Raw genomic sequence first — 18,190 nt, 5'->3', positions numbered from 1 at the left:
TGAATAATAAACGGATTCTTGAAACAGGAAATATGACAATAACTATTTTATCATTGCCTCTAGGGCATATTTTCAAGAAAGGATGTGTCTAGGACACATCTAGATGTGACATAGTTATTACACATCTAAATGATTAAATCAAACATAAAAAGGAAAAGAAAAAGAAAAAGAAAATACACACACGAATCTTCACGTAAGATCAATGACATAGAATTTAGATGTGCAATACTTATCTCACATCTAGATGTGTTTTAGCAAGATCGAATAGAAAAATATAATTGCCAATTGAGAAAAGTGGCCAATTTTTCCGTGAATGTTTATGGCATTTATTTGTTGGATAGTCGACATGACAAGACAACACAAATTATAGTGCATCGAGTATTTGGTTGCAATTGAAATAGACAAAAATGTGGTTTTAGGGCCCCTCTAGGATGTCTTGCCCCGGGCCCCCGAAATATCAGGAACGGATCTGTTGAAGAATTCATCTACTTCTTTGCCCCTCTTGCTGGATCAAGAAGGTGGAGATCGTCATCAAGCTGCACGTGTGCTGAACGCGGAGGTTTCGTCTGTTCGGCACTAGATCGTGATTGAATCATGGGACGGCTTGCGATTTGGATCGCAAAGACGTTCGACTACATCAACCGCGTTTCTTAACGCTTCCCGCTTAGCGATCTACAAGGGTATGTGGATCCAATCTCTCCTCTCATAGATGTTCATCACCATGGATATATCTTATGTGTGCGTGGATTTTTTTTTCTCCATGCAATGTTTCTAACAGCTTTTGCCAAAAAAAGATAATCAATAAGAAATGTAGGACGAGAGATCCTAAGCTGATGAACAACCTGTGCAGTAAGGAGAATTGCGGTAAGGAGAAGGGCGATAGCCTATGCTTGAAGACCCGAGGTGATGACTCGAGTAGAGGCTTGAATTTGCACATTCACTTCTTTTTGATCCAGCAAAAAACTCGAATACGAGTAGCCGTTGCTCCACGAGTAAGACCTGGAATTTTTGCACATTCAAAAGCTGCATCGATTTTTAATTTTTTTAGCTCCTGCAATAAAACGATCAATCCTAAGAGTATGGCCTTGACAAGGTATTCCCCTGTTAGCATTTTTTTTTCATCTCCCTGTTAGCATCTTGAGACCTGAAATCCATTCAACACCGTTGAGCGTACAAACTCAGGTTGCACGTTAGCACGTGCATGCATGCATCGGTACCTCTAATCCAATCCTCCATTTCCATGCCACCACTAGTACGCCAAGTCGCCAACAGACAGCGGTTGGTGCACATAATGATGACCTAATTGCTTCTCCTACGAACAATTAAATTAACGACTCCCGAATCATGAACAATGATAATGATGCACCCATCATCATCACATGCTAAAGGCCGACGAGACGTGTACCGTGTACGTGTAAGTACACATGCACAACTTGCGAGCAGCCGTTCCTCTTTTGTTTGAAGCCGAAAAGCAATTACTAGTAGGCTGTGCTAATTAATCTAGTAGTAAGTATAGTTTTTTGTTTGATTCCCCCGTTGACATGATTGCGATCTGATGATGCTTTCGAATGGCAGTGGCCCAGAAGCGAGATAGAAGGAGTAGGAATAGCTCTTCTTCCTGGTGGCCTGACACGTTCAAACTTGTCTGGATGATCTGACAAAAAGAAAAGGTGAAAGCGAGCAGCCAAGCGGCAGCTTCTGCTGGGCTCAATCATCATGGCCGCTTCCGTTTTTTTTCTCCTTGTGCAGAATGCAAAGGAATCGTTCGCTTTTCGCGCCATCTGAATTCCAAAGATAAACCGTGCTGCCTCGGTTTGTTTTGTTGATGTGGATGTGTCTACTGCTTGCAAACGTTGTCAGTGGTACTTGAGCACAGGGTGTTTTTTCCGACTTTGTATCCGCCATGGCCAACGCAGCGCTTTTTTTTGTGTGTGTGGCTTTTGACTTTGTAAAAAGACATGTTAGGGCATGTAAAGCGTATCACTCGCACATGGTTAACCGAGTAAACTAATGCGCCTTAGTTTGAAACAAGAATATGGTACTGGTGCGATCGAATCACCCAAGTGCAGAACGATCTCGGCATCGTCCAGTGACTGCTTTCCAAGTTATGCGGTGCAACCACCTTGCCCACCCGGACCGATCTTATCAAAATCCCAACGGCAAAAATATCGTAATAACCAATTTGGAAAGCAGCAATCGAGATGGAGGCATGGAGGCATGGATGGACCAAGGCTAGGCTAGGTTTTGCTGCCGTGGAGGGAGGGCGTGACTGCACGACGCGAGAGCCCCCGGCACACAAAACCCCTCTCGTGCCCAATCGCTCGCCGCGCGGTGCCCATCTGACCGACACCACACAACACCCCAGCGCGGCCCGCCGTGCCGCTCTCCCTCGCCCACGCCCACGCCCACGCCCACGCCCAACCCACCACCCCACCACCCCGCCGCTCCCGCACATGCAGCTCCCACAAATCCAGCACAAGCTCCACGAATCCACGACCCCCCCTACCGACTCGTTCCCGCTGCGCCGTCGTAGACCCGCCCCGCCTCCCACAGCACGCACACTTCCCCACCCCAAGCACCGCACAGCAGCCACCTTCTTCCCTTCCCTACCCGTCCCTTCCACTCCGCGCCTCCGTTACCCAGATCCAACTAAGTAGCAGCAGAGCACCACAGCTCCGTCCAAGAAACCACCCACCCGCACCAGGAGAGAGTGCGGCGCCATGCCGCCCCGGCTGCTCACCCTGGCGGCGCTGCTGCTGCTGAGCGCCATGCTGGGGGCGCCGGAGCCGGACGCCGACAGGGCGGCGCTGCTGGACTTCCTCGCGGGGGTGGGCGGCGGCCGCGCCGGGCGCATCAACTGGTCCGCCACCCGTCCCGTCTGCGCCAACTGGACGGGCGTCACCTGCAGCGCCGACGGCTCGCGCGTCGTCGAGCTGCGCCTCCCGGGGCTCGCCCTCACGGGCCCCGTGCCTCGCCGCACGCTCGCCCGCCTCACCGCGCTCCGCGTGCTCAGCCTCCGCGCCAACAGCCTCTCCGGCGCCTTCCCGGAGGACCTGCTCGCGCTCCCGGGCCTCGCGGGGCTCCACCTCCAGCGCAACGCATTCTCCGGCGCCCTGCCGTCCGGCATCGCGGGGCTGAAAACGCTGCAGGTGCTCGACCTCTCCTTCAACGGCTTCAACGGGACCCTGCCCTGGGGCCTGTCCAACCTCACCCAGCTCGTCGCGCTCAACCTCTCCAACAACTCGCTCTCCGGCCGCGTCCCGGACCTCGGCCTCCCGGCGCTGCAGTTCCTCAACCTCTCCAACAACCACCTCGACGGCCCCGTGCCCAGGTCCTTCCTCAGGTTCTCGGACGCCTCCTTCGCCGGGAACAGCATGACGCGGTCGGCGCCGTTGTCGCCAGCGGTTCCTCCACCGTCACTCGCCCCGCCGGCGGCCGGCGCGCCCGCCAAGAAACGGGCGCGGCTCAGCGAGGCGGTCGTTCTCGCCATTATCGTCGGTGGGTGCGTCATGCTGTTCGCGGTCGTGGCGGTGCTGCTGATAGCCTTCTGCAACCGGCGGGGCGGCAGCGAGGACGGGAGCCGGACGTTGTCCGGGAAGGGCGGGGACAAGAAGGGGAGGGAGTCGCCGGAGTCCAAGGCGGTGACCGGCAAGGCCGGGGACGGCAACCGGCTGGTGTTCTTCGAGGGACCGTCACTGGCGTTCGATCTGGAGGACCTTCTCCACGCCTCCGCCGAGGTTCTTGGGAAGGGAGCTTTCGGCACGGCGTACCGGGCGCTGCTGGAGGACGCGACGACCGTGGTGGTGAAGAGGCTCAAGGAGGTCAGTGCCGGGCGGCGCGACTTCGAGCAGCAGATGGAGCTCATTGGGCGGATTCGGCACGACAATGTGGCGGAGCTCCGGGCGTACTACTACTCCAAGGACGAGAAGCTGCTCGTGTACGATTACTACAGCAGGGGAAGTGTATCCAACATGCTTCACGGTATGCTTCTTGCTCTCCCTTCTCCATGTCACTTTCACAGTTTTTTCAATGGATAAATGGCTAATGAATTTGCAATTTTTAGTTGTATGATAAATGCCATTGTTTGTTAGAACTGTAGTACTAGCGGTGATGATAATGAGAGTGGTCCTCTTTGGGGACATCCCATAAAATGGGAATGGTACTGAGAAGATTAGAAAGGCTAACAGATGCACTCCAGGTCCTTGTTCTTGCTGTTGCTGTCATGTTAAGGTGCTGCCTTATTTTTATTTAATTTTCACCTGAGAAGGACTTTTGTGGAAACAACTCATGTTTGCACTTCCTCAGTTTAGACACTGAATTTCTAGAATATATATATCTTTTGTCTTGCTTGAATGCTTGTGACTAGTTTTTTTCCCCTTCTTTTTTGAAGCTTTACCTGTGACTAGTTTCCTTCAGTAAAAGATTCAAGTTACCGTACTCAAGAGTAGCATTTTCAATTTGTTTATAATTAGTCTTGGATTATTCTTAGATTAAAAATCTCTTATTCTTAGATCTAGCCACTTGGTAGTTCTTGAAGTGTCTACTTCATGCTTAGCTGCATGGACTTTTTAATATGTGCACGCGTATTCAAACCATGAGCAACCAGTTTGATTCTAGTTCACATGGCATGTTGGATGTATGCTGGAGTAGTCATGTCAAGGCCAATATGGTAGCACTAGAGTCCTGAGATACAAATCGCACATTATATACAATTTTTTTGAAAACTTGGCATTTCCGAGTTATGCATACTTAACATGTTTAGTGGCACACTGATGATATTTGCAAAAAATGAAACTAAAGATGGGGTCATGCACAACAGAATGGTAAATGGGCTTGGAAGATTAATGCAATAAATAGTGTTGGACCTTTGCCACCAGCTAGGAAGCTAATCGTGTCTTGTTCATTGGTGAAACATCTGAAATTGCCAGCGTTGGTGTTCACTGTCATAACCCATCCACCATTTCACTATCAGAATCAGGAGCAGAGGAGGACCACTCTTAGATGCATCAGTATAGTGATGGAGAACAAGATGCTTTCAGAGCAAGTACAATAGCTATAAGAAATAAAGTAGTATATTTTTGCTTAGTTAGAGGAGAGAGAAGGTAAGCGGGCTCTTAGTTAATAGCCAGCTCTAGCACGTGCTCCTAGGCACTTTGTGAGAATGAATGGTGGATCATATAATAAATAAGTAGTACACTCTTCTAACCAACTATTGTACATGTTAGCTATAAGATGGGCTATAGGTGACATGGCATAAGCGTACAGCCGGCTCTATTATTGTACTTGCTCTCAGCCTATAAACATCTGGGTTATAAATATTTAGGTTTGCTAGCCTCACTGGCAAGTGGCAACAAGCATTATTTTATGTCATCCAGAAATTGGCCTCGTGTCAGCAATGCTGATAATTTGACATGAGATGACTTTACAATATCAGCCGTTTGCATTTTATTGATATCCAAACTTGAATATGGCATTCTTCTCCTAATTCTGCCATTGTTTTTTCTCTTTGCAGGGAAGAGGGGTCTGGACAGAACACCATTGGATTGGGAGACTAGAGTAAGGATAGCCCTGGGCGCAGCTAGAGGGGTCTCACACATTCACACCGAGAACAATGGGAGATTTGTCCATGGCAACATTAAGGCGTCAAATGTCTTCCTCAACAGCCAGCAATATGGCTGCATCGCGGACCTTGGCTTGGCGCCACTGATGAACCCGATAACCGCGAGGTCCCGTTCTCTGGGATACTGCGCACCCGAGGTCACCGACACGAGGAAATCGACGCAGTCCTCTGATGTCTACAGCTTCGGTGTCTTTGTACTCGAACTCCTTACCGGCAAGTCACCCGTTCAGGTAACCGGCGGAGGCAACGAGGTCGTCCACCTTGTCAGGTGGGTGCAGTCCGTTGTCCGGGAGGAGTGGACCGCCGAGGTATTTGACGGTGAGCTGATGAGGTACCCTAACATCGAGGAGGAGATGGTGGAGATGCTACAGATCGCAATGGCATGCGTTTCGAGGAACCCGGAGCGGCGGCCGAAGATGGTGGACATGGTGAAGATGATCGAAGAGGTCGGCAGGAATGACAGTGGAACGCGGGCTTCGACGGAGGCCTCGACGCCGGTGGGGGAAGCTCGGAGCAAGGCAGAGAGCTCATCTGCAGCCCCCTGACGGAGTTCGTTTTAGTACTGCTATCATTTTTTCGTCTTTGCAAGGGTAGGAGCACGGATAGTTCTGTGTTTTGACGACGGTGTATGATTCTTTTGTCTTATGATTTACTACATGTTACGAAATTGTAACACCTTGCCATGTGGAACTACTGAAATTGTTTGTTTATTATGCGAAAAGTACCTCTGCTCACTGCTTATCTGCAAGCAATTGAACCTATGTCTGAACTGTAAACATTGGTGGAAATTTACCCCTCCGTCCAAAAGTAATTTCACGGTTTTATTTCAAATTCGAACTACCAGTTTAGAATTGAAATAAAACTACGACACTTTTAAATTTGGACTACCAGTTCAAATATGAACTAAAACTATAGACCCTTATTTTGAGACGGAGGGAGTACTTCTCATCTGAGCAATGGAACAGTGACTTCCAAATGATTGTTCTATTAGTGGCTCTCGAGACTTAAATTAATTGTTCTATTAGTGGCTCTCGAGACTTAAATGGACTGATGGTACATGAACTTGTCGGCAACAACTTCTCCGGTGGTACAATAATTGTTCTACCAGGGCAGGCCGTTGTGCAACTGCCATGGCCACCGAGATGTGCAAGCTGCCGTGCGCCGTCTTGCTGTTCCTCTTGGTCGCGAAGCTGGGATGGACATGGGCACTGATCCCTTCTTCTTCCTCCGTGGGCCTCGCTGTCCGGCGGTACGACTCCATCTTCAGCTTCGGCGACTCCTTCGCCGACACGGGCAACAACCCCGTCGTCTTCGCCGCCAACTCCATCTTCAACCCTGTCACGCGCCCGCCGTACGGCTCCACCTTCTTTGGCCGCCCCACCGGCCGCAACTCCGACGGCCGCCTCATCATCGACTTCATCGGTACTACCTCAACAAACCCTACTGATCTGATCTGAGGCGGTCAACTCAGCTGGCCCGCTCTGCTTGCAGCTCAACGCCTGGGCCTGCCGCTCGTCCCGCCGTCGCTGGCGCACAACGGGAACTTCCGCCGGGGTGCTAACTTCGCCGTCGGGGGCTCCACCGCTCTCGACGCCGCTTTCTTCCACGACGGGTCCGGTCCCGGCAGCAAGTTCCCTCTCAACACCAGCTTGGGCGTCCAGCTGCAGTGGTTCGAGTCACTCAAGCCTTCTCTTTGCCGCAACACCCAAGGTAATGTTTATTCAGCTAGCCGCGCCGCCTGCAGAGTGACATGAAACTGAAACATTTCATTTCCGCGGCAGAGTGCGAGGCATTCTTCAGCAGGTCCCTCTTCTTGGTGGGCGAATTCGGGGTCAACGACTACCACTTCTCTTTACCCACCAAGAGCCTGCATGAGATCACGTCCTTCGTTCCAGATGTGATCGGGACCATCTCCATGGCCATCGAGGTAACCTACTTCGTCGACCTGTATTTCAGCTTTTAAACAGAGACAGTTTAAAATGGTATTGATCTAGCTATGGCAATGGCGACAGAGGCTCATCAAGCACGGGGCGACGAGTTTCGTCGTTCCCGGGACAGCCCCCTCGGGATGCATGCCGCAGATTATCAGCCACTACGGCAAAGACGACCCGGCAGAATACAACTCCACCACCGGTTGCCTGGAAGGTATCAACAAGCTAGGGATGCACCACAACCTGCTGCTGCAGGAGGCCCTGGAGAAGCTCCGGGGCAGACACCCGGATGCCATGATCGTTTACGCCGACTTCTTTGCTCCTATCATGGACATGGTCGAGTCACCTCGCAAGTATGGTAAGCACTTTCAGAGTTATTGCCGTCTGCAGGCAGCTTGCACAAGGTCAAGGTTGATGGTTGTCATTCTGCAGGGTTTGAAGAAGATGTTCTTAGCATCTGTTGCGGAGGGCCTGGGACACTTTTCTGCGGCGATGAAGGTGCACAAGTATGTCAGAAACCGGCTGCTCGTCTATCCTGGGACGGCGTCCACTTGACGGAGGCGGCTTACCGCTACATCGCCGATGGCTGGCTGGGCAGCATAGACTCCTCTGCAGGAGAGAAGATGCATCAGTTAGTGAGGTAGCAGAAGCTGCTCTGGTTCACGGACTGATGGCTATATGGAGTCTGGTCTGTCTGACTCCATCAAGGACTTTCTGAAGCGATAAGCACTGGAAATGGAATGGAATCATGGAAGCTCCAAGTTAAGAATCTGAAAGAGTCACGCTGAATTCTGAGCAAATCACACCATACAAGTTAGAAAACCAGCGGATAAAACCTTGTTATGCCTATTGTAACACCGAGACGCGAAGTTTATTTGGGGAACTACTGAGATCGGATGGATCTCATATGGAATTCCAGATTACATCGAGTAATATATTTTAGAGCCAGAAATGTCCTGGTACTGTTCGGTCTTTCATACCATTACTCAAATGTTCACCACAAGCCAAAGGAGGACTTGGAAACAGTAATCTACCGTGACCATAGCGCTAAAATCACAGGAAGAAACCGAAGGCAAATGAAAAAAAAGGGAACCAACACGATGAGACTTCTCACCTGTTGGGCTATCTAACAAAAACGTAACAAATGCACTTTCCAGAATAAGATACCGAGCATCAGAGACATCATCTCAGGGATCACAACTACTATGGAGCAATGGAGACTAGCGGGAGCTAGCTGCATTGAGAGCCCCTTCAAGGACCGACCGCATGAGTCCTCATTAGGAGCCTTTTTCCTTTTTTTTTCTTTCCACACGTAAGACCAACTTGCCCTCGACCGTTCAATGATCCTCGGATCTTCATCCCATTTTGTTCTCCCTCTGTTTTCTGCTATCAATATTAACGCCAGCGTAGCTGGATCTTTAAGAAAAATGTTCATCACAATCTACATCCATACATCATCACGGGGACATAAACTCTAGGATGATACTAAAAAGTAACTCTCACAGGGCAAATGACATAAATTGCCATTCTTGTACGTATTCTGCAAGCATTTGTATTGCTGCGGTAAACCATGAAAAATACTGCTTCAGACACAAGGATTAATTAGGTTTCTGCAAACACCAGTCTGTGGAACTGACTCCACTACTGCTAGGTAATCCGTTTCAGCGTCAACAAATTCCGTACGGAGGAAATAGAATTCATTCACCGCACATCTTACACTCAATTTCAGATAGATAAATAAACTTATAGTTTAATTGTTCAGAGGATGAAGGGGTGATCCTTTCTGCCAGCAGAGAAAGAGGTGAAGGCGTTGGTTTAAAGCAGATTTTCCACAAGTTTATATATGATGATAACAAATTGCAGTTCAGAACCTTGGCCAATAAGGGACAAGTGCAGCTTAGGAAGAAAAGACACAAACATAATTCTTGATGTAGATCTGGACAAATGGAACGAAGCTTTTTGACCCTTCAGAGACTATATAAATCTGTACAGGGAGTGAAATCCTCCATGCCCACGAAATTCAGCAGCGAACTCGGAATAGGAGGTACTTCAATATCCATGACACCATCCAACATGCGAACAACTTGCCCCATCATTGGCTTATGAGATACTAGCAAAAGGGCAAGGGCCCGTGCGTTGCAACGGAAAAAATAAATTTCCCACGCTCTTAATTTACAAAAGTTCAAAATTTACAACCCAAAATAAAACAATTCGAATTTAGTAAAATTGCACCAATCTGTCATTAATTTTACAAATCAATAATTAATTAAGAAAAATCATGCAAGAAAGCCAAGAACAATAGAGATCCAATTTTTGACCCCAAGTAAAAAGAAATAGATCGGCGAACAAAATGGATCAATGATTTTTATTGATGTATACATTCAATACACCATCCTCATAATACGGTTTTAATTTATGGTCCCAAGGAAATGTTCCTCCTTTAATCATGCATACATATCAAGAATCTTGATTCTTTTCGATCACATTGCGCTTCACATATAATCGGGAGGTACGCCTCCTACTGGTTGTGCTTCTGGTTGTTGCTGCTGGCATCCTTCGGTGAGCCAATCTCCTCCTCGCCCCCTCCCCCTGCGCGCCCTCAGTCGATACGGATATGTTATCCTGGGAAATCATCGTGATGCCTGGACGTTTGGAGCCGCTGACCCCAACAGCGGAACAGCAGCTATGATCGAGGTATGTTACAAGCGACAAAAGATATGCTCTCAGCATTCTAGCAGGTTGTTCTTTTCTCTGAACTATGCACCTTGGCATAATACAGTAATACTGACCGCTCCTTCTGAATATCGGAATTTCATCCTCATCTAGTTAGCTCAAAGGTTTTCGATGCTGCAAAAGCAAGGATGGAGACCTTGGAGAACCATCATTTTGTGTAGCTGGGATGCAGAAGAGTATGGGTTGGTAAGTCCATCTCTTTTCCGACACCCCATTCTTTTGCTACACATACTTAGGCACCTTAAAAACAACTGCAATGGCGATGATAATTTACGTTAATGCAGACAGGATCAACTGAATGGGTTGAGGAAAACAGGGAGATGCTTTCCTCGAGGGCTGTTGCGTATCTGAATATTGATGTTTCGGTAACCGGTCCGGTTTTACTCCCATCTGCAACTCCCCAACTTGATGAGCTACTCCTGGAAACAATTAAACTGGTACGCATATTGTTCAGACAAAAAGTATATTCACATAGAAACGAATAATAACTGATAGTAAGTTATTTTGGTTTTGGACATAAAAAAGAGTAACTATTAAGTGATCAACACTCAACACTGAGTTTCTCAACCCTGAACCACCTGTCTGTGTTCCGCAAAAAAAAGAACCACCTGTCTGTGACAATATCATTGTTATGTTATTTTTTTTTATTAAGATGCTCAAAATGTCAACACATTCTGTTTTTGTCAATTTACGAAGGTTCAAGATCCCGACAATTCATCTCAGACGGTTTATGATTCATGGGTCAAATCCAATGCTTCTCCCAGGGTGAGTTGTAACATGACTTGATTCTAAAGTTAGCACACTGTTATCAGTTATCACTTACAGTGTATAGGAGTACTAATTACTGTCAAACTCTTACTCCTGATTCCTTTGCGCGTAAAATGAAACCTGCAGTTTCTGGGACATTTCATTTCTGAATCTTCATTTTAAAATTTCAGTTCCAACTCGACCGATTTCAGACTCACAGTATTCGAGTGTATGTTTTCTTATGCCAGACCAATAAAACTCTTTTTTTCTCTCTAGAAAACAGAAGTTGTTATTCTAGCAACAAACAGTCAGTGGCAGTACCCTGCATAGAGTCCCTTCACACCATGATCTCTCCAGATAGAAGAGCCAGCATGGAACATTCCATTATAGTAACCATACATCTGAGTACCAGGAGATTGAGAAAAATTCCCTTTTGTAGCATTTAGTGCCCAAGATTTGCTGGAGCCTTGGACTTGCATCTGTTGCTTCATAACTTCAAAAGGCACATAGATAAAAGATCCAAGTGTATCTCCTGGAGTGGGCATTCAAAAGTTTATGTGGTGTCAATGAAGCAGCACATTATTCCAATGAAAAGGAAAAGTGTATCAGTACAGCATTACATGAGTGACAAAGCAGAAGAACAGAGAAGCTTGAATATGCATAAGACCTCATGTATTGCGTGACACTAAAATTGACAAAGAATAACTTATTGAGAACTCGATGTAGACTGCGTGTGAAAATCAGTTTCTGCCTCTAAATCCTAGTAACATGCTGATAAAACCATTCACAAATTTTAACCAACATCATGCAGATTTTCTGGGGGGTAAAATACAGTAAACATAAAGTAAATAATTTCTCACTAATTCCTCCAGCAATAAAGTGAGACCAATGACCACTAAGATTAGGATTATTGTTCTCCAGCCATGTCTTTGTTGATTCAATAACACCAAAATATGTTGCACCTGTAGCAAGTGAACCAGTAATGCCTGGACTAACTCCCCTGTAAAAACCTGAAATATGGCAAGAGTATTGAAGTTTACAAGATGACTACTGGAGCTCTGAATAAGGTCAAACAAATCTTAGTACTCAGGCACAAGGAGATTTTTTCTGGTTTTCACAAAGCTAATACTACAGTGTTCCAGGATTTTCACTCTCTTTTTTCACTAAAAATCAGAGCGGCTGCTAACCTCTCAATCCATCAGAAGCCCAAACTGTCCTAACCATCTGAAAAATATTCTTCTGAGCCTGTTCAGAACAAGTGAAGAAAGACATGGCATCCATGTGTCAAAATCATTCAATAAAACAAGAAACTCTACAGCTCACGGCCATATAAAGTGCGTGGAAATTTTAGGAAAACGATTCCACACCTTAGCACCTGACATTATAGCTTGACTCTGAAGCCTTGTTTTCATGGTGTCAACTGGATGCATCATGCCTTCTCCAAATGCGCCTGCATTGCTCCCCACACAAATTCCCTCCATACTGTATCAGGAGATTTATCTCAGTAACAGCATAGTGCACATTTTTGGAATTGTATATTGCTCTGTTCTATAAACTCTATTATAAATTAGCAGTTTAGCACATAGTCTGCTGTCAAGGTGCAGCCAAATTTCGGTGAAAATGAACCATCATAAAATTATAGATTTACTGTAGTGAAATACATAATCCATTCTAAAAATGTCAAACTATTCATCAGATTCATGAGTGGGCAAGGATATGATACATCAATTGCCTCACCGCATCAGCGAGGGGAGGAGGAGGAGGAGGGGCGGCTGGGAGGAGGAGGAGGGGGAGGGGAGGGAGGGAGGGAGGGAGGAGGAGGAGGGGTGGCCTGGAGGAGGAGGAGGGGGAGGGGCGACCGGGAGGAGGAGGAGGACGGGCGGTCGGGAGGAGGAGGAGGGGGAGGGGCGGCCGGGAGGAGGAGGAGGGGCAGCCGGGAGGAGGAGGAAGACGGGCGGCCGGGAGGAGGAAGAGGGGGAGGGAGGGCTGCAAAGGACTGCGGGTTTGAAAGGGTGTTTTCGCAAAGATGCACGACGGACGAAACTTTTTTTTCACTTAAGAAAGGACTGCGGGTTGATTAACTGAAAACGGAGGGACGTTTTTGTAAAAATGTCACGACGGACGACCAGAAACCCTATTTGCTTTATTATTAGGGAGAGAAATACACCCACGGTCCTTGTAATTGCGACGGAAGCACAATACGGTCACTCAACTTCTAAATACGCTCAACACGGTCACTGAATACAATTTGACGTGAAAATACGGTCACTGTAGCACGTATTCGGTGGGTACACCCCTAGTTTGACCAACTGTTGACCGCCACGTTGTGCTCTCTGGTTTGGGAAATTTTGCATGGAGGTGTTTTGTGTAAAATAGCCACAATCCCCAATCTCTTAAATCCCTAACCCTCACCACCGCACCGCTCGGTTCCCCAATCTCTCAAATCCCCTTCGCCGCTCCACTCAGCTTCCCCCACAACCTCGCCCTCCTTCCCCACCACCGCACCACAGTCGCCGTCGTCGAATCCGCTAGCAGTTGCTTCCCCTCTGGTGGTCATGTCTGCGACAAGCTCCTCCTCGATGCTCAAGTCTACAGAAGTAGAAATCAAGAAAGAGCATCAAGTGTTGATGGTCAACAAGACCACCAGTTTCAAGAAGCGCAAGGGTAAGAAGAACTTCAAGAAAGACGACAAAGCCGTTGCCGCGCCCGGTAAGCCAGATGCCGGGAAGAAGAAAAAGAATGGACCCAAGCCTGAGACTGAGCGCTTCTATTGCAAGGGGAAAGGTGACTGGAAGCGGAACTGCCCCAAGTACTTAGCGGACAAGAAGGCCGGCAACGTTAAAGGTATATGTGATATACATGTTATTGATGTGTACCTTACCAACGCTCGTAGTAGCTCATGGGTATTTGATACCGGTGTTGTTGCTCACATTTGCAACTCAAAGCAGGAACTGCGGAATAAGCGGAGACTGGCCAAGGATGAGGTGACGATGCGCGTCGGGAATGGCTCCAAGGTCGATGTGATCGTCGCCGGCACGCTACCTCTACATCTATCGTCGGGATTAGTTTTAAACTTAATAATTGTTATTTAGTATCAGCTTTGAGCATGAATATTGTATCAGGGTCTTGCTTAATGCAAGACGGCTACTCATTTAAGTCAAAGAATAATGGTTGTTCTATTTATATGAGTGATATGTTTTATGGTCATGCTCCGCTGGTGAATGGTTTATTCTTGATGAATGTCGATCGTGATGTTACACATATTCATAATGTGAGTATCAAAAGATGTAAAGTTGATAATGATAGTCCCACATATTTGTGGCACTGCCGCCTTAGTCATATCGGTGTTAAGCGCATGAAGAAGCTCCATACTGATGGACTATTAGAGTCTCTTGACTTTGAATCATTTGACACATGCGAACCGTGCCTCATGGGCAAGATGACTAAGACTCCATTCTCAGGAATAATGGAGAGAGCGACCGACTTATTCGAAATAATACATACTGATGTGTGTGGTCCAATGAACGTTGAAGCTCGCAGTGGCTACCGTTATGTTCTCACTCTCGCCGATGATTTGAGTAGGTATGGGTATATCTACTTGATGAAGCACAAATCTGAGACGTTTTAAAAGTTCAAGGAATTTCGGAGTGAGGTCGAGAATCAACGTGACAGAAAAATTAAGTGTCTACGATCTGATCGTGGAGGAGAATATTTGAGTCACGAGTTTGGCAGAGACATAAGGAAGTGTGGAATCGTTTCACAACTGACGCCGCCTGGCACACCGCAACGCAATGGAGTGTCTGAACGTCGTAATCACACTTTATTAGATATGGTACGATCTATGATGTCTCTTACCGACTTACCGCTATCATTGTGGGGATACGCATTAATAACTGCAACATTCACTTTAAATAGGGCACCGTCTAAATCCGTTGAGACTACATCGTATGAACTATGGTTTGGCAAGAAACCTAAGTTGTCATTTCTTAAAGTTTGGGGCTGCAATGCTTATGTGAAGAAACTTCAACCAGAGAAGCTCGAACCCAAAGTGGAGAAATGCGTATTCATAGGATACCCTAAGGAAACTATTGGGTATACCTTCTATCTTAGACCCGAAGGTAAAACCTTTGTTGCCAAGAACGGATCCTTTCTAGAGAAAGAGTTTCTCTCGAAAGAAGTAAGTGGGAGGAAAGTAGAACTTGATGAGGTAATTACCCCCCCTCTCGAACAGGAAAGTAGCGCAATGCGGGAAATTGTTCCTGTGGCGCCTATACCAACTGAAGAGGAAGTTAATGATAATGATCATGAAGCTTCAGATAAAGTTACTACTGAACCGCGAAGGTCCACAAGGGCACGCTCCGCACCAGAGTGGTACGACAACCCTGTGATGGAAATCATGTTGTTAGACAACGGTGAACCTTCGAACTATGAAGAAGCAATGGCGGGCCCGGATTCCAACAAATGGCTTGAGGCTATGAAATCCGAGATAGGATCCATGTATGAGAACAAAGTATGGACTTTGGTGGACTTGCCCGATGACCGGCGAGCCATATAAAATAAATGGATCTTTAAGAAGAAGACTGATGCAAACGGTAATGTGACCGTTTATAAAACTCGACTTGTCGCAAAGGGTTATCGACAAATTCAAGGAGTTGACTACGAAGAGACTTTCTCTCCCGTAGCGAAGCTGAAATCAGTTCGAATCATGTTAGCAATTGCCGCCTTTTATGATTATGAAATTTGGCAAATGGACGTCAAAACAACGTTCCTTAACGGGAATCTTAAGGAAGAGGTGTATATGATGCAACCAGAAGGTTTTGTCAACCCTAAGGGTGCTAACAAAGTGTGCAAGCTCCAGCGCTCCATCTATGGGCTGGTGCAAGCATCTCGGAGTTGGAACATTCGCTTCAATGAGGTGATTAAAGCGTTTGGGTTCATACAGGTTTACGGAGAAGCATGTTTGTACAAGAAAGTGAGTGGGAGCTCTCTAGCTTTCCTCATACTATATGTGGATGTCATATTATTGATGGGGAATAATATAGAGATGTTGGAGAGCATAAAGGCCTATTTGAACAAGAGTTTTTCAATGAAGGACCTTGGAGAAGCTGCATACATATTAGGCATCAAGATCTATAGAGATAGATCGAGACGCCTCATAGGTCTTTCGTAAAGTACATACCTTGACAAGATACTGAAGAAGTTCAATATGAAAAACTCAAATAAAGGGTTCTTGCCAGTTTTGCAAGGTATGAGATTGGGTAAGACTCAATCACCAACCACGGCAGCAGATAGAGAGAAGATGAGTGATGTCCCCTACGCTTCAGCCGTAGGCTCTCTGATGTATGACATGCTGTGTACCAGACCTGATATAAACCTTGCCATAAGTTTGGTAGGGAGGTACCAAAGTGATCCCGGTATGGAACACTGGACAACGGTCAAGAATATCCTTAAGTACCTGAAGAGGACTAAGGAGATGTTTCTCGTTTATGGAGGTGACGAAGAGCTCGTCGTAAAGGGTTACGTCGATGCTAGTTTCGACACAGATCCGGATGACTCCAAGTCATAGACCGGATACGTGTATGTTTTGAATGGTGGGGCAGTGAGCTGGTGCAGCAGCAAGCAAGAAGTCGTGGCAGCATCTACATGTGAAGCGGAGTACATAGGTGCTTCAGAAGGGACTCATGAAGGAATTTGGATGAAGGAGCTCATCACCGACCTTGGAGTGGTTCCAAGCGCGTCGGGTCCAATGACACTCTTCTGTGATAACACTGGGGCCATTGCCATAGCCAAGGAGCTCAGGTTTCACTGGAAGACCAAGCACATCAAACGCCGCTACAACTCCATCCAGGACCATGTCTAGAGTGGAGTAATAGAGATTTGTAAAGTACATACGGATCTGAATGTTGCAGACCCGTTGACTAAACCTCTTCCTCGAGCAAAATATGATCAACACCATAATGCTATGGGTGTTCGATACATCACAATGTAACTAGATTATTGACTCTAGTGCAAGTGGGAGACTGTTGGAAATATGCCCTAGAGGCAATAATAAAATGGTTATTATCATATTTCTTTGTTCGTGATAATCGTCTATTGTTCATGCTATAATTGTATTACCAGGAAACAATAATACATGTGTGAATAAATAGATCACAATGTGTCCCTAGCAAGCCTCTAGTTGGCTAGCTCGTTGATCAATAGATGATCATGGTTTCCTGATCATGGACATTAGATGTCATTGATAACGGGATCACATCATTGGGAGAATGATGTGATGGACAAGACCCAATCCTAAGCATAGCACTAGATCGTATTGTTCGTATGCTAAAGCTTTTCTAATGTCAAGTGTCTTTTCCTTCGACCGTGAGATTGTGCAACTCCCGGATACCGTAGGAGTGCTTTGGGTGTATCAAACATCACAACGTAACTGGGTGACTATAAAGGTGCACTACGGGTACCTCTGAAAGTGTCTGTTGGGTTGGTACGAATCGAGATCAGGATTTTTCACTCCGTGTGACGGAGAGGTATCTCTAGGCCCACTCGGTAGAACATCATCATGAGCTCAATGTGACTAAGGAGTCAGTCACACGATGACGTGCTACGAAATGAGTAAAGAGACTTACCGGTAACCAGATTGAACAAGGTATAGGCATACTGACGATCGAATCTCGGGCAAGTTCTATACCGACAGACAAAGGGAATTGTATACGGGATTGATTGAATCCTTGACATCGTGGTTCATCCGATGAGATCATCGTGGAGCAAGTGGGAGCCACCATGGGTATCCAGACCCTGCTGATGGTTATTGGCCGGAGAGGTGTCTCGGTCATGTCTGCCTGTTCCTCGAACCTGTAGGGTCTACACACTTAAGGTTCGATGACACTAGGGTTATAGGGAAATGTTGTACGAGGTTAACGAAAGTTGTTCGGAGTCCCGGATGAGATCCCGGATGTCACGAGGAGCTCCAGAATGGTCCGGAGGTAAAGATTGATATAAAGGATGGATGGTTTTGGACACCGGAAATGTTTCGGGCGTCACCGGTAGCGTACCGGGACCACCGGGACTACCGGAAATGGTCCCGGGGTCCACCGGGAGGGGCCACCAGGTCCAAGAGGTATCATGGGACAAAAGGGGGAGGGCAACCAGCCCAAAGTGGGCT

General features: G+C 46.9%; 3 protein-coding genes across 5 annotated transcripts; 2 read left to right on the top strand and 1 right to left on the bottom strand.

Annotated features, from left to right (window-relative positions):
* Window positions 1–2,331: 2,331 nt before the first annotated feature.
* Window positions 2,332–6,341, top strand: LOC123443203 (probable inactive receptor kinase At4g23740). The gene is made up of 2 exons (XM_045119505.1): window positions 2,332–3,981; window positions 5,513–6,341. Exons 1-2 carry the CDS (start codon window positions 2,721–2,723, stop codon window positions 6,163–6,165), a joined length of 1,914 nt encoding a protein of 637 aa, XP_044975440.1. The 5' UTR covers window positions 2,332–2,720; the 3' UTR covers window positions 6,166–6,341.
* Window positions 6,342–6,645: 304 nt separating this feature from the next.
* On the top strand, window positions 6,646–8,503 carry LOC123443204 (GDSL esterase/lipase At5g45910-like). The gene is made up of 5 exons (XM_045119506.1): window positions 6,646–7,042; window positions 7,112–7,330; window positions 7,402–7,547; window positions 7,633–7,909; window positions 7,984–8,503. Exons 1-5 carry the CDS (start codon window positions 6,751–6,753, stop codon window positions 8,193–8,195), a joined length of 1,146 nt encoding a protein of 381 aa, XP_044975441.1. The 5' UTR covers window positions 6,646–6,750; the 3' UTR covers window positions 8,196–8,503.
* Window positions 8,504–11,189: 2,686 nt separating this feature from the next.
* On the bottom strand, window positions 11,190–12,807 carry LOC123439656 (mitochondrial substrate carrier family protein E-like). Of its 3 annotated transcripts, none has more exons than XM_045116345.1 (5): window positions 12,769–12,807; window positions 12,399–12,513; window positions 12,219–12,276; window positions 11,892–12,041; window positions 11,190–11,563 (listed from the first exon to the last, which is right to left on the bottom strand). In XM_045116345.1, exons 1-5 carry the CDS (start codon window positions 12,771–12,773, stop codon window positions 11,340–11,342), a joined length of 552 nt encoding a protein of 183 aa, XP_044972280.1. In that variant the 5' UTR covers window positions 12,774–12,807; the 3' UTR covers window positions 11,190–11,339. The 3 variants fall into 3 exon arrangements, with proteins under 3 accessions (XP_044972280.1, XP_044972282.1, XP_044972281.1); XM_045116347.1 differs by having other exon boundaries at window positions 11,994–12,041; XM_045116346.1 differs by lacking the exon at window positions 12,769–12,807 and having other exon boundaries at window positions 12,399–12,753.
* Between the last annotated feature and the right edge of the window lie 5,383 nt (window positions 12,808–18,190).

The sequence above is a fragment of the Hordeum vulgare genome, chromosome 3H (assembly GCF_904849725.1).
Source record: "Hordeum vulgare subsp. vulgare chromosome 3H, MorexV3_pseudomolecules_assembly, whole genome shotgun sequence".
NCBI classification, from domain to species: Eukaryota; Viridiplantae; Streptophyta; class Magnoliopsida; order Poales; family Poaceae; genus Hordeum; species Hordeum vulgare.
The sequence above is the reverse complement of the archived record's forward strand: the minus strand, read 5'-3'. Positions and strand labels throughout refer to the sequence as shown.